General features: G+C 55.4%; 5 protein-coding genes across 5 annotated transcripts; 2 read left to right on the top strand and 3 right to left on the bottom strand.

The window, feature by feature from the left end:
- Positions 1-497: 497 nt before the first annotated feature.
- M406DRAFT_86125 (uncharacterized protein) lies at positions 498-9,100 on the bottom strand. The gene is made up of 10 exons (XM_040926073.1): positions 8,933-9,100; positions 8,757-8,843; positions 8,644-8,701; positions 8,227-8,560; positions 7,598-8,123; positions 6,965-7,532; positions 5,267-6,828; positions 1,946-5,182; positions 1,529-1,855; positions 498-1,436 (listed from the first exon to the last, which is right to left on the bottom strand). The coding sequence occupies exons 1-10, from the start codon at positions 9,077-9,079 to the stop codon at positions 606-608; spliced, it is 7,677 nt and encodes a 2,558-aa protein (XP_040771395.1). The 5' UTR covers positions 9,080-9,100; the 3' UTR covers positions 498-605.
- A 1,255-nt stretch (positions 9,101-10,355) lies between these two features.
- On the bottom strand, positions 10,356-12,774 carry M406DRAFT_237312 (uncharacterized protein; the record flags this gene model as incomplete). The annotated part of the gene is made up of 7 exons (XM_040916056.1): positions 10,356-11,017; positions 11,103-11,342; positions 11,399-11,442; positions 11,504-11,710; positions 11,776-12,403; positions 12,492-12,577; positions 12,692-12,774. Coding segments are annotated over 7 exons (1,950 nt in total), but the record flags the coding sequence as incomplete, so codon positions are not given.
- Positions 12,775-13,503: 729 nt separating this feature from the next.
- On the top strand, positions 13,504-16,454 carry M406DRAFT_283576 (MFS general substrate transporter). Its single transcript, XM_040918519.1, has 7 exons — positions 13,504-13,940; positions 14,024-14,135; positions 14,270-14,436; positions 14,517-14,553; positions 14,629-14,765; positions 14,865-15,554; positions 15,637-16,454. Exons 1-7 carry the CDS (start codon positions 13,725-13,727, stop codon positions 16,018-16,020), a joined length of 1,743 nt encoding a protein of 580 aa, XP_040771393.1. The 5' UTR covers positions 13,504-13,724; the 3' UTR covers positions 16,021-16,454.
- A 315-nt stretch (positions 16,455-16,769) lies between these two features.
- M406DRAFT_76070 (uncharacterized protein) lies at positions 16,770-18,272 on the top strand (the record flags this gene model as incomplete). The annotated part of the gene is made up of 1 exon (XM_040925928.1): positions 16,770-18,272. One exon carries the CDS (start codon positions 16,770-16,772, stop codon positions 18,270-18,272), a length of 1,503 nt encoding a protein of 500 aa, XP_040771392.1.
- Positions 18,273-18,629: 357 nt separating this feature from the next.
- On the bottom strand, positions 18,630-20,114 carry M406DRAFT_53048 (uncharacterized protein; the record flags this gene model as incomplete). The annotated part of the gene is made up of 1 exon (XM_040924502.1): positions 18,630-20,114. A coding segment is annotated over one exon (1,485 nt), but the record flags the coding sequence as incomplete, so codon positions are not given.
- Positions 20,115-20,666: the final 552 nt, after the last annotated feature.

Genomic DNA, 20,666 nt, shown 5'->3' with positions numbered 1-20,666 from the left:
GCATAATATATTCAAGAAATATGCATTAAATGGTAAATGAACTGACCACATAACTAAATTTATGCGCGGAATAGATTCACTACAACCCCGGTGGAACTACGCATCTGGTAATCACCGGAGGCTTACCATCACACAATCTGATAAGGTGCTCTTACTGTAGAGATGAACGCCAGAATCACGAGTGAAACAAGATTGGTACCGATACACGTCGACCTTGGCCCTCCAACCCAGGCATGTCAACTTTGATCAACTTATCCCTCACAGAAGATAAGTAACTGTTTATGCTTCACGTAAAGAGTTTTGCGTTTTGATTTTGGAACTGCGCCTACAATATAGACCACCACACTTCGGATATAATAGCATACAACATATTTAGCTGTAATTGAAATGCTATATGGGGAAGACAAGAAAAAGAAAGAAAAGACACCATGTCATATCGTGCAATTTTCTTGGTACTGTTAAATGTAGAGATAAAATGAAATGTATTGCTACGAATTGGGGGACAATAGGTGTTTATTTCCAGTCACTCTGCTGACAAAACCTGTACATACATCAAGCGGACCAGCTGACATGCCACATGCAACTGGAGAAGGCCACAGCGATGGTCATGATGTAGAAATCTCGGCATGCGGCGCAGCACTGCTCCTCTGCACGACCTTGCCAGCCAGACCAGTCAACGAGGAGCTTCCCAGAAGATCAAAGATGCTCATTTCTATGCGAGCGCGCGGCACCAGCCAGTTGCGCAGCTCGACAGCGACCAGCGAGTCGACGCCGTACCGGGACAAGGGCTGGGCAGGATCGATGTCGGCCTCGGGCATGACAAACATGTCTGCTAGTTTGGCCACCACGGCCTGCTGCACGGCAATCACAGCCTCGGCGGCAGACGAGGCTTGCGCTATCTGCTCGTGCAAGGCTAGAGCCGTGACGGCTTCGTGTCCTGCCGACCCAGTGCCGTCGGCCGACAAAGACGGGCTCGACAGGGCGGCGAACCGTGGCTCTCCGTCGGCGAGGGCGGCACCCGTGATACCGGCGGCGATCTGGGCGGTTCTCGGAGTCCGGCGAGGGTTGCGGATGGCGTAGGCCACCAGGGCCAGCACCTCGGCCTCCTCGAGCGGGCGGTGTCCGCCACTACGGACGAGGCGGTCCTTGACGCCGGCTGTCTCAGCGACGAAGCCTACCGAGTTGACGAGCCCCAGATCGAGCACAACGCCTGCACGCCCAAGTGCTGCCCGCCGTCGCACTAGAGCATCCTGATACGTGCCGCCGGCGGCATAGTTGGCTTGCGAGGTGCAGCCCAGCACGCCATTGGCCGACGACAGGACAATGAAAAAGTCCAGTGCGTCCCCAAAAGCCTCGTCCAGGTTCCGTGTACCCTCGATCTTGGGCTTGGTCGCGCTGCACCACTGGGCGTAGGTCATACGCTCGAGCACCGAGTCCTGTTGACCCAGGTTTTCTCGTGTCAGTAACAACATGACAGAACTCAAGTTTGGGGCTTCTTATGCAGGATACAGAGGGATCGATTACTTACGTCCAAGACCATGCCACTGTGAATGACACCACGAATAGGCGGCCTGCCAGAAGACCGGTGTTCCTCGAGCAGAGCGGCCAGCATGGCTTTGTCGCTAATATCACAATCTCGAATGGTGACCTCTGCACCGCCACCTGCAGCTGCAAGCTCCAGGCCGAACTGGACACTCCCGGGCCTCGACAGTGCGTTCCGTGACACCAGAAGGAGGCTCTTGGCTCCATGGTCGATAAGCCAGCGCGAGATGGATTGGCCAATTCCGCTGAGGCCACCCACCACGAGGAATGTGGCATCGGAGGCGAGTTCGGTGACGAGCAGTGGGGGCGCGGTCTGAAGATGGGTTAGACAGGACTGAATGCGAATTTGAGGTAAAGATTTTGTTGTTGCTGTTGTTGTTTAGAGAAAGGGGAAAAAGAAAACTGAACATACCTTAACGCGATCCTCAGGCCCGGGCACAATCACAATCTTGCCAATGTGCTTCCCGGCCTGCATTACTCGGAATGCACGTGCAATGTCGGACAGCGAAAAAGATGTGATTGGAGTCCTGTTCTGGATGGTGCCGTCGCCTACCATGCGAATCACGTCCTGCAGGATGCGCTGAGTAGCTCTGGGCTTGTAGTCGACCAGGTGAATCACGTCGACATGCACAAAGGACAGGGCTTTGCGGAAGGGCTCCATGTCAAGCGACTTGTTGCGATGGATGTCCTGCTTCCCAATCTCGACAAAGCGGCCGTAGGGGGCGAGCAGGTGCCAGCTCTCATCGAGGAGGCTCCCGGCGAGCGAGTTCACAATAATGTCCACACCACGGCCGCCCGTGGCAGCAAGGAGGCGTGGGGCGAACGAGGCATCACGGCTCGAGAAGATGTGGTCGTCAGGGATGCCATAGGTAGTGACCAGAAACTGGCGCTTCTCGAGAGTGCCGACAGTAGCAAAGACCTCGACGCCCCTGCTCTGGGCCAGGGCAATGCAAGCCTGGCCGACACCGCCCGCGGCAGCATGCACCAGCACCGTCTCGCCAGCCTCAGCACGCGCGGCCTCGACGAGGGCACAGTGTGCCGTGACATACGTGTTGCCTATAGAGGCCGCCTCCTCAAACGATATGTGATCGGGAATGCGCGCCACAGAAGTCCATGGCACGCGCACCCGGCCAGAAAAGTGGCCGTGGAAGGTCAGGGCGCACACACGGTCGCCAACACGCAGTCCACTCTGCTGGGCCGCCAGGGCGCCGACACGGGTGACGACGCCGCCGCACTCGTTGCCCAGCTCCTGCACAGGCTCGTCCAGCCGGCCCATGGCCACCATAATGTCGCGAAAGTTGAGCCCAAACACCCTGGGCGCGACCTCGACCCAGTCCGCCGGAAGAGGGCGCCTCGCATCGGGATCATCGCGGAATACGATGCTGTCGAGCAGGCCTGGAACATCAACATGCATGCGCAGGACGCGCTCGGGCTGGTCGAACTTGTGCAGCTCGGGCGCCCTGCCCTCACCACCGGTAAAGGCCTCGTGCTCGGCTGGATCACGATGGAGGCGCGGCACCAGGAGGCGGCCAGCCCTCTCGGCAAACTCAAAGTCTACCGTGCCAGCCTCTCTGTTCCTGTCCATGACGGCCTTGAAGACGCGCGTGATTATGTCGTGTGCACCTGCACGCCAGCCACCACCGCCCTGCCAAGGTTCCAAATCCAGGTCCAGAGTCGCCAGGATCTTGCTGCTGTCCTCGATGCGGGCTGTGCGGACCAGGCCGAGGTGTATAGCATTCTCAGGCACTGCGCAGTCCATGGTGGCACCCGTGGTAACCCAAACGAGGCCCTTGACCGACGTTATCATGGACCTGAGGCGACCAAACGCAGCCTCGGAGAAGTGTTGTGGAGTGCCGTCCAGGCCAGACACGAAGATGCACAGCTTGCCCGCCACATCGGCCTGTGCCAGGTCCGAGACCTCAGCTTGGACGCCTGTCTGGCGTGCAAGGTGCGCGACAAGATCACGGCACCATTCAGCAGGCGGTGGTGGCTGGGACTGTTGGCTGTCGTAGGCCAGGACCACCTGCTCTCCTGTAAAGTCTGGCTCTCTAGGAGCCACTGCCGTCGACACGATGCAGCTCAAGGACTGATGGGTCGGGTCCTCGCAGTCCCAGGCGCTCAGGTCCAGGCCGCTGAAGCCTGTCGCCCGCAGCACGCGGTCCCAGGCCTCGAGGGACATGTTGGGGTTGTGTTTGCGCTCCGGCTCTTCGCTGAGCCACCAGCCGGCCACAGTGCCAAAGATGAGCGTGAGGTCGGGCGTGTCGCGCGTGGTCTCGATGAGCACCAGCCTGGCCCCGTCACGGAGCAGCCTCCTGACCCTGCGCATGGTGTCGGTGATGTTCTTGGTCGCGTGGAGCACCTGCGCCGCCACCACCACGTCGTACGATGCAGCCTCGAAGCCCTGGCCCTCGATGTCCTCATCCTCAATATCCAGCGCCCTGTAGCTCATCATGTCGGCCCAGGGCTGGAACCTCTCGCGTGCCGCCTGGAAGAATCCCACAGAGACATCAGTAAAGTCGTAATGGGCAAACTGAGCAGACTGGCCTGTGTCACCGCCGCCTAGAGCCTGCAGGATGGGCATCGTGGCTCCGCCCGTTCCGCCTCCAATCTCCAGGTATCGTGCACGGGGTGTCTCGGCTGCCAGTGCCTGGGCTATTCTGGCAGCCTGCGTCGTGGAGCGTCCGAAGCGCAGTGCGCCCTGGTAGAACCGGGTCAGCAGCTGATCCTGCAGCATGAGCTCGAGGGGCGCCACAGAGCCGCGCAGGATGCCCAGCAGGTTCGCACCCACGCGCACCACCAGTGCCCCGTGGACGCTCGCCCCTGCGACCTTGTCATAGAGCATCTGCCTGCTCCCAGCCGACGCTGCTGCCCAGCGGGCGCTGCGAGGGGCGAGCTCGTTCTGTGCTGCCTGCTCCTCGAGGCGAAGCATCCAGTCGTGCAGCGCCCTGTGGTGCCATGCCAGCCCGCGCACGTCCTCATCCGTGAGCTGTGCGAGAGCGTCGTGCACAAGGTGGTATGTGGCCCGAAGGATGTCCTGTGCCGTAGTCTTTTCATCCTCAGGTGCGGTATGGTACTTTAGGGCTTCCTCCAGAGGCCTCTGATCGTTCAGGCTGAAACTGTCCCTCCACTCCGTGACGAGGCACAGCTTCTCTTGCGCGCGGCCCTCGTCTTCGTCGGTGGGAGACCCAAGGCTCTGGAAGTGCATCTTGTCCACCTCGATGAGGGGGAACCTGGTTCTGGCGCCGTCCTCGGCCGATAGTACAGCTGCAGATACGTCAAAGCCCTGCCGGTTACAGCTCGAGAGTGAGGCATGCTCCAGGAGGCGGTGGCCTGGCCGGCTGCTGATGGACGCCGAGATGTAGAGGCCCTTGATGTGCCGTGGGATGGCTGTGCCCACGAGTTTTCGCTTCTGTGGCGAGAGCGTCGGGTATGCGGCCTGGAAGACGGCGTCCAGCGTGATAGGGTGGACAACATGGGGCTGCTGGAAGTTGTGTGGCATGGTGGCTGCCGAGTCTGCGACCTGGAAGGCGGTCACGGCTCTGTCGTCGGCCATGCGGATCCTTGTGAGGTTCTGGAAAATGGGCCCATGGTTGACGCCCACGGCATGAAGCGATGTGAAGAGATCCTTGGGGCTCATCTTCTTGGGATACCCGCGCATGTCGCCGTTGTTGTCGGCGTCAGCACCGTCATTCTCAAGTCCTAGGGTTGCTGTTGAAGGGAACACGTAGCGCTGGGTTGGGTCGGGGCTGGAAGAGTCGACAGCAATGAGGCCTTTCGCGATTTCGACCCAGCCGTCACCCAGCGAAGGGGCAGAGTAGATATGGAACTGCCGCCAGCCCTCGGCCAGCAATCTATCGTCGCCAGGCTCGAGGAACAGCTGAACCTCGACACCCTCGTCGTCCTCAGGGATGATCAGCGCTCTGAGAATATCCACATCACGGAGCCGATAGCCCGAGACGACAGCTCCTGTCTCTTCCTCCTCATGTAGCTGCCTCATGGCCTCAATAGCCATGGCAATATAGCCAGAGCCGGGGTACACGATGTTGGACTGGACCACGTGGTCGTACACCCAAGGGACCTCGCTTGCCCGCAGGATGTGCCTCCATACTGGCGACAGATTGCTGGTACCAGGCACTCGGATGCCCAGTAGATCGTGCACAGCGTGTCTCCGGAACCGGTGGTCGCGGCTGGTGCGAGATTCGTTCCAAAAACGGACCGAATGGGTCCAGGGATACGAGGGCAGTCCTGAGAGGGCCCGGAGCCGGTCCAGACCGCCATGGGGGAAGTTGACCTTGGCCATGTCGACAGCGACGCCTGCAGCCAGGAGTGATCCAGCCAGCCTCTGCAGTGTGGCCACGGCGTCCTGTCCTCTCGTCAGGCAGGATCCATACCCGACGCCGAGCGCCCGCAACGACGGAACACCAAGGCACTGCCGGATTGGGCCTGCAAGCGCACCGTGTGGTCCTACCTCAACCAGCATGTCGATGTTTTGTTGTGGTTGTTTTGCTGCCGCAGATGGACCTTCGGCCTCAGTCCCAGCCTTGGTCTCAGCCTTGTCGCTTAGCACCATGCGCTGGAGGCTCTGGGCAAATAGCACGGGCTGAACCATGTTGCGGACCCAGTGCTCGGGCCCTAGCTCGTTTGCATCGTTGACTACGCCGCCGTGGACTGGAGACGTAAAGACCACGCCGTCCCGGAATGTCCTCTTTTTGCCTGTGCCCCTCATATGGCTGCGCAGGGCTGCGCGATAGGCATCCTCGAGGGCGAGCATGTGGTGCGAGTGGAAGGCCGCCTGGACCTTGAGCCTCCTGGCAAATATTCCCTCGGCCGTGAGCGCCTGCGCCAGCTCCTCGACCGCTGGCGCGTCTCCCGACACTGTGACACTGGACGGGCTGTTGACGCACGCCACCACCACCCGCCCAGACCTGACAGCGCCGAGATGGGCTGCGACATCTGCCTCTCCCAGGCCCACAGCCATCATGGCGCCTGCAGTGGTAGTCGAGGTCGAGGTCGAAGTTTTGTTGTTGTTCGTGTTCCTGTCTCGGTCGAGGTGCTGCGAGTTGATCAAGCCACGAAAGTATGTGCAGGCCATGGCCTCGCCGAGATCGAGTGCCCCAGCCGCGAATGCTGCTGCCACTTCTCCGCTCGAGTGGCTGCACACGGCCGACGGTCTGATGTTCCACTCTTCCAAAAGACAGACCAGCGCCAATTGCACCGCACACGACAAGGGCATGCTGAACTGCACCTCGTCCACGCGCGATGTCTCCTGGTCGCGCCGCAGCTCCTCTAAAAGCCATAAGTTAGTTTGTACGTAAATGACGTGAAGAGAAAAGGATAGAAAGAAGCAGACAAAAGAAAAAGAAAGAAAAAAACCAGAGACAAGATAGAGATAGACAGATAAGCATCGGGGCTCTCTTCTTACCCACGAGAGACCAGGTCGCACCAAAGCCCTGGATGATGGCATCGCACTCCTCAAGTGTCCTAAGAAATGTTGGGTACGAGTCCATAAGCTCCCTCCCCATGCCAAACCACTGCGCGCCCTGGCCGTTAAACACAAATCCGAGCCTCGGGGCCGAGTTGGACGCCTGCAGCGGCCCAGGGGACGTGTCTGATAGTGCCTGGACCAGCTCCTGCTTCGACTCAGCTGTGGCTGTCAGGGTCCAGCCGAATCTCGACCGCCGCTGACCAAGTGTGTAGGCCAGGTCGTTGAACCATGAGACGTCGTTCTTGTTGTTTGTGGTTTTGGTGAGATACTCGCAGAGGTTGGTGGCCATTCTCTTGGTCGCCGCCTCGTCCCGCGCGCTGAGAACAAATAGACGCCGTCCCTGCTGCCCCTGCTGGTCATGAGTGGCAGAGTAGTGCTTGGCTCTGTCGACGTGGTGTGTGGCCTCTTCCAGAATCACATGTGCGTTCGTCCCGCCATAGCCAAAGTTATTAATGGACGCACGCCGAATGCCTGGCAGGGGCCAGTCCTCGAGTGTCTGGGGGATCTGTAATAGTCAGGCTTGAGGTTCAGCTTCCTAGTGGGGTGTGCGCTCCGAGGGGAAGGTCTTACCTTGAGCCGCAGGGCTTCGAGGTCGATCTCGGGGTTGGGCCTCTCGAAGTTGATGCTGGGCGCAACCTTGCCGTGCTCCAGGGATTTGGCCATCTTGATCAGCGATGCCAGGCCCGAGGTCGCCTCAGTATGGCCCAGGTTGGTCTTGACCGAGGCCAGATAAACAGGCTTGTCAGCTGGCCGTGTTCTGCTGATGGCCTCTCCGATGGCTCGCGCCTCTGCCCGGTCGCCCTGCTTGGTCCCTGTGCCGTGGGCTTCCACCACAGCCGTCTCGGACGGGTCCAGTCCCGCCCTTTGGTAGCAGGCCTCAATGAGACGTCGCTGGGCTTCTTGGTCGGGCGAGGTGATCGTAGCCGTCTTTCCGTCTTGGTTGAGGCCTGCTTCCCGGATCACAGCACAGATCGGATCTCCATCCGCCAGCGCGTCATCCAGCCGCTTCACGATGATGGTTGCCAACCCCTCTCCGCGGCCATACCCGTGTGCGCGGTGGTCAAAGGCATAGCATTTTCCATCTGGCCCACATGTTCTAGAGAGGACAAGAAAGGAAGAAGGAGGGAGAAGGTCAGCATTTACAGGATCTAAAAGATGACCAGAGGATGGGTTTTCTTTATACGAAAAGGGAGTCGCACCCCAAAGAGGACAGGCTCGAGAAGATCTCGGGATTAAAATCAAGACAAGACCCGCCGACGATGGCACAGCTCGTCTCGCCTGCGCGGAGGCTCTGCGCCGCCATGTGGAGCGCCACCAGCGACGTAGAGCAGCCCGTGTCGACCGCCGCGCTCGGCCCCTTGAGGTCGAAGAAGTAAGATATGCGGTTGGCCATCATGGCCGCATACGTGCTGGTGATGAAGGTGCGCGGCAAGCGGAGAGGGTCTGCTAATAAGTTATCGTGGTAGTCATGCGTGAACGTGCCCGAAAAGACGGCTGTGTCGGTCCCCACAAGCTTCTCCATAGGAATTCCAGCTGCGTACACGTGGTGTCATCAGGACGAGCACACTCTTGAGATACTCATACATCACATTCTAGGGGGCTGGGACAGCGCATACCACTCTCCATGGCCTCAAATGTCAACTCCAGCTGCATTCGAATCTGCGGGTCCATAGCCTGTCATGGTATAAGTCTTTGCATCCCAAATGGAAAGAGACACAAGAGAACCTACTGCGGCAGCATCGGCGGTCAGGCTGAAGAAGGAATTATCAAAAAGCGCCACATCCTCCTGGAGAAAATAGCCGCCCTTGATAAAAGACTGCAATTAATCAAAAGTTAGCCGTATTTCCTATAGATACTCGCAATTTTGAAGTATTCTATTTCTCTTTCTCCTCTCTTTCCACTTACATTAGAATAACCGTCATTCCGTTTATGATAGAAAGCCTCGTGTCTGAATCTGGTCTCGTCCACATTGGACCACGCGCTGCGTCCCTGAGACACGAACTCCCACAACTTGTCCGGGCTGTCGATGCCTCCTGAGAAGCGGCATGCCATACCGACTACGGCCAGGGGTACGGTGGCTGCTTTTCCACCACCATTATCAGGTGTATGCCCATTGGTGATGGTGGTGGTTGCGGTTGTATCATTGGTCTTTGGCGACATCACAGCCATGTTGGGGTGCGGACGACTGCTGCTGCGGAATAGACCAAGAGAGGGGACGAGGAGGCTGTTGATTGTGCCAGGTGATTAAGGATGCCTTCAGATATTACATGAGATGGTCTAATTAGCTGGATATTGTATTGGATTGCAACAGTGAGACGACGTCAGTTGCGTAATCAGGACGATAGGGCCCTGGATATGGACGGTAGAATAAAGCAGGTCGAGAGAGCTACTTGGATGGTGCACCTTTTCGGGGTATGGCCTGGGCAGCCTCGCGCTGAAACCATCCTTGACTGATTGTGCATGTAGGAACGAGGGCAACCGGGAATCGGTCGGCCGGATGTCACAATCTTGTCCTTACGGATCACGGCCATGGCCTGCGGCGCCCGGAGCTCAGAATTGGGAGAACGCCCGCCGAGGTGCGCCATCACAATCCTGTTCGCCGTGTGCTGAATTAGGAATTTTCCGGCTGACCAGGGTGAGGATGAGCCGCAGCACCGATTGGACCATCCATTTTCCTCCAATTTTTTGCGCCACCGACTGAGTTGCGTGGGACGACGAACCTCAATCAAAAACAGATAATCAGTCAGAAGCACCAAATGCATGAGTAACAGAGCTTGAGACCCTCTCAACAACATGTTTCGCTTGTACTTTTTTTCCTATCAGGCGTGATCAATTTCAATTACTTTATCCCTCGGTCGAACTAAGATCGTGCATACGACCATTAGCATGCTTGCTTCTATTCTTGCTGACGAAGATTCATTTTTATTTGACTTGAGCCCGGCAGTTGCGTCTCCCTTACTTTATGCTTGTATCACGAAGCTATGCATTGCTCGATAGGGCTGGGAAAGACAAGCATGTGGATAGTAGTGTCACATAACAGTTTTGTCACATAACGAAGACCTATTCATTGGTCAAGTTTATCAGGAATTTTTGTAGGCTCCTTAGTTCTTCTTACAATATCATTCCATTACTACGAGGAACAAACACCCTTGGACATGCCTCACCCTATCTGATTGATTTGGAGTCGCAATATATATGATGCCTTCCCGGGTTTCAATGTGGTGCCCATCACGAAAGTGAACATAAAATGAATCAATAGGTATCGTAAAAAGAAACAAAAAGACATTCCAGTACACTGTAAAGAGGACAGAAAGTGCGATTGAACATGCTAGTCCCACGACGACGTGAACACGTCTGTCAGCCAGGGGCCTCCAGGCTGAGCAAAGAGCGACATCGCCAAGGAACTCGCAGCCGTGCCGTCATCAAAGTCCACCTCTTCAGCGTCGATCAAGGTGGCGCCATAGTCTTCCCCATTGGCCCTGACGCTTTCTCCGCCACCCTTCCGAACATTCACAGCCTCGATCTCGGCCAGCCACCGCTCTCGCAGCCGAAGAATCCACTGATGACATTTGGCGAAGAAATCCATCGGGACGTCATCCTCGTTGTCCTCGCCCTCATCATGCCATCGAGCGGCCGATGCCTCGGCAAATCCTCCCGCCAGCCTGTCACACACGACCGAGATATCCAGCGCCGCGTGTACGGCTGCAGGATCCCATGCCGGGTCGACGCGTACGGTGAGGCGAAACAGCACAATGAGCATGTGCGCAAGCTGGCTCCAGAAGGAGAATCCAAGCGCCCAGTAGCGGGATGGCGTGATGGCGAAGAACATGTCGAGCCAGCGACGGACGATGGAGAGCTCAGAAGCGAGGAGAGCGTGGCGCTGTAGGTCTGGGCTTTGCGTGGGGGTGGCCGTGGTAGTATCAGTAGTCGGGTGAATGGCACTTTCGTTTATGACGAGTTCGGCGTAAAGGGAGGAGCTTAGGACGTTTTCTGTTCCTCGCGTGTATCATGTTAGAAGCAGAGGGGGGAATGATTATTGAGTGGTTCCTACAAAAAATCGCTAGGATTGAGTTACCTTCGGACTCGAGCTCTACGGGAGTCTGACGCCCAATATTCTGGACATGTGCCCGCAAAGCATCAATATAAAAGGTTGGAGGTGCTGCTCCTCTGGACTGCGGGTGCTGTGGTGCCTGGTCTGCCTTGTCACCACACATCTGGTCAATGACGAGCTGGTACTTCACCAGAAGCACCAGACTCTGGTCTCCAACCCACTCGGGCTCTTGTGAGAGGCTCTCAAGGCACTCGTCAAGAAACGCTATGCAGCTGTCAGTATCTTCTCTATCATATTTGCGCGCAGGAAACACCACACACGGGTCCATCTCAGAGGCTCAAGCCGTTTGTGGCTCGTGGCCACTCTTGGCATCCAAATAGTCAGCTCTTGGCCCCAACAGAATGGTGCGGCTTCAAGATCCTCACATGGATGTGATCAGATATGCCCCGAGGATAGCTCGGTTGGCCTCAGCACGATCCTTTTCTGGTGGTTCGGCACAGGCGTAATTCGTGAAGAAGGTGACATTCGAGGATTCGGCTAGTGGTTTATGTAGCACGAGGTCGTAGACAAGCGACTGGACAAGGGTGCCCATCAGGGTGAGATGTGGTTTGGTCCCTCGATGTGTGTGTGACCTTGGGAGTATTTTCAGTCGTGTGGACGGCAACACGGAGAGATCGAGACTACAGAGAACGCTCACCATGATATATAAATCAAGAGACCGTAGAGCAGATCTATGCTCTTCTCGTTCGCCAACACCATCTCATCTGCGAGCTGTTGCCTGACCGCGCCATGCATCAGCTGCTGTTGACGAAGTGACTTGGTCGTCACGGCCATGATGTTGAGCCACGTGAAGGGCTTTTCCTCAAGAAGCTGCTGCGATGTCACCTCGGGGGGCAGGTAGACGAACGGACAGGCAGAACCGTAGTGGGCCCGGAACTCTACAAGGTTTTGTTCAGCCTCGTCCGGCGTCAAGCGTTCTGTCAAAATTGCGGCTCTGCTCTGGCCTTGCGAAGCCTTTGCCGGGACTGCACCAAAACGCAAAGATGCTGGCACCTTCTCTGATAGGAAGGGAGGACGGTTGAGATATCCATTGGGCGGGAGGCTCTGAGCGAGGTCATCTTGGTCCTGCACACCACCCTCTTCTGATGGCGCCTCTCCAAGACTGCCAAGACTGTGTGCTGTGGAGCTAGCGCTGGAGAAGGTCGTGATAACATCACGTCCAGGGCCAGGGCTGTAACCGGGCTCGGCAGATGGTCGGGCCAGCCCAGCAGCTGTCTGGCTCTTCAGCAGCCCAAGGAGATCCTCAACCTTCTGCTCCAAGTGTGCTGCGACAGTGTTAGTACTAGACATCAGTCCGGTTCCAACGAATCCATAGCCGCATGGCCTCTGGCCCCATGCACGAGTACCACTAACCTATGCGCGAGCTGTTGGTCTGCCTGTCGTTCCACCTGCGCGCCGATACCTGTAAAGTGCACTGTTTCCCCAGCCGATAACACCTTCTAGCAAGTTAGCAAGTGCTCTCGGCATTCTGCATCTATGCCGCTTGATGTCTAGCTTAGAGATAGAGAAAGAGAGACGGGGCCACAACGCCGCGTTGAACCTGCCTCTCACACTGGGTGTCTTCACCCGCCCGGTACGTACACCTGCATTTCGCCTTGGCACAATTGGTGCATGCTCCCCCATACGGCGCCGGAATGGCCGTCCGTCTCTGCTCGGTCATGATGCACATGGGTCAGGTGATCATGCTGTGGCGGTGGAATGTTGGTAAGAGAAAGAGGAGAGCGTCCGGAATTGGGCGAGATTCCGATGTAGATTGCTTTTTGTTTGATCCGGGCGCTAAGCCACCCCTGGCCTTCTCAGCCCCCTCGTTAATGCACGTCCCACAGCGTACACTCCTTGAAAGCTGTCACAATGTGTGATATGACTAACAACATGCAGGTTCTAGAACAAGTCAAATGGGATCATCCGAAGAGAGTATGTCAGCCGGTGTCTGTGCTGTTGTTGCCCGTGCTGCAGGACCGGTGTCTCAAGCCCCAAATCCGCGTCGCCCCCAATTCTTATTACGGGGTGATTATTGTCTCGATAAGTACGTACAACAGGCGCAAAAATACTTGACCTACCAAGTACTTCAGAAGTCTCGATGCCAGCTGCTGTTGGTCCCGCCCTCGCCAAATCCGACCTAGTAAGAGTGAAAGGCAAATATCTTTCCGCTCTGTGGCAACCCGGTCGCGCGCAGACCATCTCTTCCTATGGTGAGGTTGAATTTTGTAAGGAGTGGAATTCGGACCGGAATGAATTCGATACATTCTTCTGTGGGTAGACAGCCTCTTCCTAGCGTCCCTTAGGTAGCAGCATCTTCAACTTTGGTTGTAAAGTGTCTCTGAGATATCTCGCTTGTGTATTATATGACCTTGCAAATGACCATGAAAGGCTGAGTCGGTGCTTCTTTGTAAAAAAATACGTCAATTCCGTTTCACATATCTCCTGTTGATCTGCACCCAGCAGTGTTACTTGTAGCCTGTGCCAAAAAAAGAAAAAAAAAGAAAAAAAGAAAAGAAAAAGAAAAAGAAAAAGACGCATGGTTGATTATTATCATGTCATCTTGCAAATCGCATATCCCACTGATCGAAGCACAAATTACACCAGATGGACAGATCCGTGGCGGAAGCCCCCGAGGCGGCTATCACACAGCCTACGGCTGCATCTAGGTCACCGATAGAAGGAGAATCAGGTGCTGAAGATAGCCTGGACAGAGAAACCAAGGCAGAAACCGGAGAAAATGGACGCGATACAGAGAAAATCGACTCGAGCCGAGATGGATCCATAGAGAGTGCCGAGGAAGAATATGTCACGGGCATGAAAGTGCGTAAACAACTTATGTTGTTCCTGTTTTGTTTTCTCGGCTTTCAAGGCGTTCTGAATGTTTGCTGATACGAGCCTCGCAGCTTATCGTTATTGTGGCGTCTCTCACTCTAACGCTATTCCTAGTGATTCTGGATACATCAATCATCTCCACAGCTGTACCGCAAATCACGGACGAGTTTCATTCACTACAAGGTGAGGAGATGTTCCACTAGTCGCCAACACACGCCAGCTTGTAGGCGTTCTGGTGCAGGTAAAGCCATGCTGGCTTCTGTTGGAGTGACGGAGGGGACACATGAATGACTGCTAACTCTACATCTTGATGACAGATGTTGGATGGTATGCTTCAGCCTACCAGCTTGCCTCCGCCTCGATCCAGCCCTTGAGCGGGAAAATGTACCAAAAGTTTCATACAAAGTCCGTGTTCATCGGGTTTGTCGCCCTTTTCGAGTTGGGCTCTCTACTATGCGGGGTAGCGACCTCGTCCAAAATGCTTGTGGGTGATATGCATCTCGCCACCACTCATAATATTTAGATATGAAGGAAGGTCTTGAGGCTGATTTCTCGTCCATTTAGATCGTCGGCCGTGCTGTAGCAGGAATGGGTACGGCGGGTAGGTTTTTGACTTTTGTCTGGCACAGAGATTCACCATACCTTTATAGGCATCTTGCTGATGCTCGCATTCTAGGTATCTTCAATGGAGGGCTTGGTATCGTAATGGCCTGCGCACCGTTACACCGCCGACCATCTTTAATTGGAATGATGATAGGTATTTCGCAGGTTGGAATGATGACTGGACCCCTGATTGGTGGAGCCCTGACAGAAGTATGTTCAACTGCTCCTTACTCTCTCTCTCTCTCTCTCTCTCTCTCTCTCTCCCCCATGGCTTGATAGTAACAATTGAATCAACACTAATGTTCACAGTACACCACATGGCGCTGGTGCTTTTACATCAACCTTCCTGCTGGGGGTCTGGGGCTCCTCTGCCTCATCTTCATCACCGTGCCTGAGGAGCAGACCAAGTCTAGGAAACCTGTCCTGCAAGCTCTCATGACCATCCACCGCGATCTCGACCTCGTGGGGTTTGCTCTTATGGCCCCAGCTATCATCCAGCTGCTCCTTGCGCTTGAGTATGGTGGCGAGCAGTACCCCTGGTCTTCACCAACGGTCATTGGTCTCTTCGTGGGCGCCGGAGCTACGGCTGCCGTCTGGATGCTCTGGAACTGGTGGCTCGGCGATAGAGCTCTGGTGCCGCTATCTGTGCTGCGTCTCAGGATCGTGTGGGCCGCGGCTATGACGCAGATGGGCCTATCGACAGCCCTACTGTGCTCCAGCTACTATCTTCCCATCTACTTCCAGGCGGTGAGGGGCGTGTCACCGCTCATGTCGGGCGTGTATCTGCTGCCCAACATTCTCGGACAGGTCCTGGGCGTGATGGTGTCTGGATTTCTGGTCCAGAAGACAGGGTTTGTCATTCCCTATTCGCTTTTTTCGACATCCGTCACCGCCACGGCCACGGGCCTCTTCGCCATCTTCTCGCCGACGACGTCGACTGGAATATGGGTTGGGTTGCAACTTCTTGCTGGAGTTGCAAGAGGATGCGGGTTACAGATGGTAAGCTTTTGAAGCCTGTTATGGAAACCGCAGGAAGAATTAGAGGAAAAGCCAGCTGACAGTCCCCCGTACGGCGCTATAGGGCATGCTCGCAGTTCAAGCCATCCTCGGCCCAGCTGAGATTGCTATCGGCATCTCCTTGCTCATGTCTGCGGAATTTACCGGCCTGTCCATTTTACTTATCGTGGCCGATACCATCTTCAACCAGAGCATCGAGAGCCAGCTCGTCCAACATGCCCCTGACGTCGATGCCAGCGCCGTGGTGGCTGCAGGCGCTACAGGCTTCCGCAGCATCATCGCCTCCAAAGACATTCCAGGTGTGCTGCTGGCCTACAGTAACAGTGTCGATCGGACGTTTTACGTTCCAGCGGCGGTAACGGCTGTGTCCTTTATTACAGCCAACTTTATGGGATGGACGGACTTGCGTAAGAAGCAGACTCCAGGATTGGGAACGGGGGCGGCTTGAAACCCTTAACGCTCGCCTGTGTTATTTCACACTTCCCGGAGCTGATGGTCTATTTTCTTGGGCTTGGGGTATGTCAGCAAAACGTTCGTCCAAATCTGTATGATGAAAGCAGACATGACAAAGGGATTGTTCTTGCAATGACGCTTAGAGAAGGGGTTGAGATGATGATGGCTTTCTGTAGATCGATTGAATGTACAATCACCTCTCTACTCCGCCATACTCCGCCATACTTTGCAGATGGAACGCCTATTGGCCTTGTTTTTTTCTTCTTCTTTCTCCTGCTTCCAATTTTATTTTTTCCATCCAATCACACATTACAAGTTTATTTCATAATCTGTCAGCACCTGGTCTCTAGCATGTGTTCATGTGGTGCGACTAAACACCGTGTAGAAAGACTAGACCTATAATAGAGAAAGGCCGCGCATCGTATAAGCATGTCAAGCTCGTCCTAGTAATCACCGACATCAGCACGTAAAATTGTGAGAACCTAAAATCTCTGATAGTCAGAAATGTCCATATTTTCCCTATTGCAGGACCAATGACGCCGCTCAGATTATAATGAAATAACAACATCCCAGTGCTATGAGTTAATCTCCTTTTCCTGTTTCTTCTTTTTATTGTTGAACACTTGCCTCTGTCAGCCTATTTTATCTTCTCCTATCAAACCCATTCTACCATATACATTACATATCAAATCATATTCCAAACGTATCTACCCTCTCGTCATATCACTCAAACAACCCAGCAAAATGAGCGAAAACGTTGTGGCTCTTAGCCCGCTTGACAACATAATGGTGCCTTGCTGGGTCAAGCTGCTCTTTTACTTCAGTACTCCTCCAGAGGCCAGTGTGGACGAGACCTACCAGCTTCTGAGCAAAGGTTTCTCTCTAGCCATAGCAGAAATGCCCATCTGTGGCGGCACTGTTCATCTTCGGCCTCAGGACCGCCCCGGCTGGAAGCCAAACCAGTTGGAAGTACGCATCCCCAAAGACGCAGGCAAGAACGGATCACCGACACTCGACTTCAAGGACCTTACCGTCGCCGAAGGCGCGAGCGAGCTCTCCTACGACAGACTTCGGGCCGCTGGGTTTCCTGCCGACAAGATCGACACGAAACTACTCATGTCCAAGTCCTTCAACCTCGACCTTGCCTCAGGCATCGAGGCTACCGCTGCCCAGGCCAATTTTGTCAAAGGCGGCTGCCTTCTGGGCCTGGCCATGTGGCACAATGTCGTCGACGCCTACGGGGTCTACACTTTTGCGCGCAGATGGGCGTCCCACTGCCGAAGGCTTCAATCTGAGCCAGGTTCGGAGTCAGCCAGCCTGTCTTACATCCCAGATAGTACAGTTGCCACCAACAATGACCGAGAGGTCTTGGAGAGACTGTGGCGCGAGGATGGTGGCTCTGAAGCAAGCACAGCGACAGACAGGCGGTGGTCTATTTTGGGGATCCACCCGCCCAGTGCAGTCGACGCGCCGAGGCTCAACGACGTGTTGGCCAGTCTCATGGGCAATCCCGAGCTCTTGAAGCACAAGACGAGGACCCAAATCTTCACCATATCAGCCGAGGCGCTAGAGAATCTGAGTAAAGTTGTTGCCGACGAGCTTCCCGGACAAGAGCCCGTCACGACTGACGATGCCCTCCACGCCCTGCTCTGGCGGTGTATCATGAGGGCACGGTATCCGCATGCAGTCAGCCCAGGCGACGAGCCGAGTCAGTCTGTCTATCAGATCGCTGTCGACGGCCGCGAGATACTAGGAGGACCGCAGCAGCAGCTCAGGTCCTACCTAGGGGATACATTCTTCTTCAACACTTCCTCGCTGCCTCTTTCCGAGGTGACGGACCTTCCGAGCAGCTCCTCGGCGCCGCTTGGCAAGCTGGCTCGGACCCTAAGGGAGACCCACAACTCGCTCTCACGCGCTGATCTCCTCGCTGCGTTTAGTGCGGCACATAATCTCTCCAGTTATGAAAATCTCCCCTATTCTCTTGCTGGCGTTTCGGGGCCATCCATGATCGTTGTATCCCACAAGTACATCGCGTTGCACGACTTGGACTTTGGGCCGGCGTTGGGTCGTCCTGACTGCGAACGGCCTCCAGGAGACGAGTGGAATGATCTGTTTAGGCGAACTATCATCCTGCCTACGGCATCAGGGAAGGGGGCCGAGATCCTGGTTGCTCTTCATGACGACGAGATGAAGCGGCTGGAAGCGGATGGCGAGTTTAGAAGTTACGCGAAGCTGTCGACATGTTGAGTGCAGGGCTCAATTTCATATGCGTGCAAGCTTAAGGGGGGCGTAAACACCTTCTAGCTACTTTGATAATCACAGTACAATCCTCCTCGTCTTGAGAGTCTTAGATATCAGAATCGAGGGACATCTGTGAAGATTGGCACCCGGCAGCTGTATGGTACATTCGTGCATTCTCCAGTGACTGGAGTTGGTGACTCTTTGTAATTTTTGCACGACATCGCTTTCCATTGCTTTCTACGTACCCTCCTTTCAAAATATGCTTCCTAGTTCCTCGTGGTGCGAACACCGGTCTGTACTTTGCACCGCACCCACATATTATGCTCCTACTATCTTGCGTCTATTCCCACATTCACCACCAACCTAATGACACACCAGCTGCGCGTACTCGGCGAACTCAGCATCACGCTCTAGAAGAGCCATCTCGTCCACCGTCAGCGAGATGAATACCTCAGTGCCCCCTTCTAGTCGCAAAGGAAGAATGTTACAATTCCGACAGACGTGATCCAGCGCACGACGCTCCGGTCGAACGTAATCCGGGACACCATTGCCAGCGAAAACCTTGCCGCCAAAGCTAATATCCATGACAGGCAGCGACACCAGGCTGCTGAAGCACGCCTCGGCCCCTTCAAATGTCGCAAAGGGCCATCGCAATGTCTCGGCCGTATACCCCTCCAGACGTGTTGCCGCAAGCCCATACACAGACAGAGCCCGCTCGCGTGTGACTCTGGCCACGGAATTCCGCACAGCGCTGACCACCGCACTCAATGGCGTGGCAGGATCCGTCAGCTCAGCAACAGTCATGCGCGTTGTCACAATATACACCAGCGTGCCCATGTACTGCCATGGTAGCTCTTCTCCGAAGAATGCCCTTCCGTTGAGCGTCGTGTCCAGCTCGGCCACCTCTGAAGCGCCGTAGCTCGGAGACTCGGGTGCCGCTGCCCGCCGCGCTCGCATGACACACCGCCACAGCAGCGCCATGAGGGCGTCGTTGGCCGTTCCTCCCAGTTTCACACCGTCGTCGCCATCTGCGCCTCCGCCGTCGACATGGCCATTGGTGGAGGAACCAGCCGCTATGGCGCCCAGGCGGGCAAACGAAGTGCCTGAGATGTAAAAGATGCTGGAGCGCATGGGCGGCGGCGGTGCGCCACTCGGTCGGTCCTCGACACCCGGTGGGAGGAGGCCCAGCAGCCGCCAGTCGTCGGGAGTACCCTCGGCTACGGGCGCCCCGGATGTTTTCCACACCTCGTGGAGGGTGTCATAGTCACAGGAGCCGGGAGAAATGTCAAAGGCAGCGACAGTCTCCCCCGAGTGGATGCGCATATGCTTTGCCCACATGCGAAGGATGAGTGCGCCGCTCATTCCGTCGACGAGCGAGTGGAACATGGACACGCCGAGCAGCAGCCCACCGCGGACATAGTTGGCCTGGGCGACGAGGAGTGGTGTGCCTTCATGATCGAGGTCAATGATGTGGCGACCGGGAGGGAACAGCTGCGAGCCGTCGAGCAGGTCCTGCGGCAGACCATCTTCTACCATGTCGTCGTACTCGGGCCATGATTTCGTCAGGTCGTTGCGCAGCACCTGAGGAATCCAATCTTGGTGTTCGCGCGCCTCCAGACGACCGGGTGTCTTGTTTTCGGGCGATATCGGAATGCTAAAGACCTTTCGCCGAAAATAAGGCAGCTCGTCGCAGGCTGTCCGAAGACTTTCTTGAAGTAGTTGGAGGGCCTGATCATGCGTTGCTTCCTTGCTGAGCCTGAACGTGAAGATGAGGCTGGAGAAGAAACGAGGCATGATATTGTCCAGAGCATTCAGCGCAAATCGCTTGGGGCTCGCCATCTTGGTGATCAAGGTCGCTGCTGGCTTACTGTACAGCCCTAGTTTGTACAACAAAGATTCTGTCGCTTAGAAGACAGAGCATGAAATTCACTGTGCATCACGACGACATGGAATGGAGGTTTGTTACCACTGAACTGAGTGACCTGTGATGATAGTCAATGGTGAAAAGGAGTACAGTCAGAACTCGGAAGCGGGCAGGGCGGAAATTTCCTAATTGGGAACAATACCGTCCGAAAGAATCGATAAAATCACCATCATGGCAAGACCATCCAAGATTTTTCGCAACATAGGTAACCCTGTTTAAGGGAAGAAGAAAAAAAACTTCTTTCGAGTAGGATAGAAAAATATTTTTAAATTCTATTACACTCTGTAGTAGGAAAGACATGTAGTAACCAGGTTGGTTTTACTGCAACGTTCTATGAAGACAAGGCCCAGTTGCTGTGCATTCGGTTTATGAACACGAACGAACATGTGTCATCGTACAGGAAAATGGATTTTCTCTTTGGGGTAACACAGTGAAATTCTCCATGAGTATGTGATTGAAGTTGATAACCACTGTGT

This window comes from Cryphonectria parasitica (genome assembly GCF_011745365.1).
Source record: "Cryphonectria parasitica EP155 unplaced genomic scaffold M406scaffold_10, whole genome shotgun sequence".
In the NCBI taxonomy this organism is placed as follows: domain Eukaryota; kingdom Fungi; phylum Ascomycota; class Sordariomycetes; order Diaporthales; family Cryphonectriaceae; genus Cryphonectria; species Cryphonectria parasitica.
This window is presented reverse-complemented; position numbering and strand designations above follow the sequence as displayed.

Excerpts from the sequence above, each read along its gene's own strand:
- M406DRAFT_86125 (XM_040926073.1), bottom strand. The coding sequence starts at position 9,079 with ATGGCATGCCGCTTCTCAGGAGGCATCGACAGCCCGGACAAGTTGTGG. Across the intron at positions 8,702-8,756 it reads TGACCGCCGATGCTGCCGCA|GCTATGGACCCGCAGATTCG; the intron begins GTAGGTTCTCTT and ends ATACCATGACAG. Across the intron at positions 7,533-7,597 it reads TCGAAGCCCTGCGGCTCAAG|ATCCCCCAGACACTCGAGGA; the intron begins GTAAGACCTTCC and ends TGACTATTACAG.
- M406DRAFT_283576 (XM_040918519.1), top strand. The coding sequence starts at position 13,725 with ATGGACAGATCCGTGGCGGAAGCCCCCGAGGCGGCTATCACACAGCCT. Across the intron at positions 14,437-14,516 it reads CGACCTCGTCCAAAATGCTT|ATCGTCGGCCGTGCTGTAGC; the intron begins GTGGGTGATATG and ends TCGTCCATTTAG. Across the intron at positions 15,555-15,636 it reads GAGGATGCGGGTTACAGATG|GGCATGCTCGCAGTTCAAGC; the intron begins GTAAGCTTTTGA and ends ACGGCGCTATAG.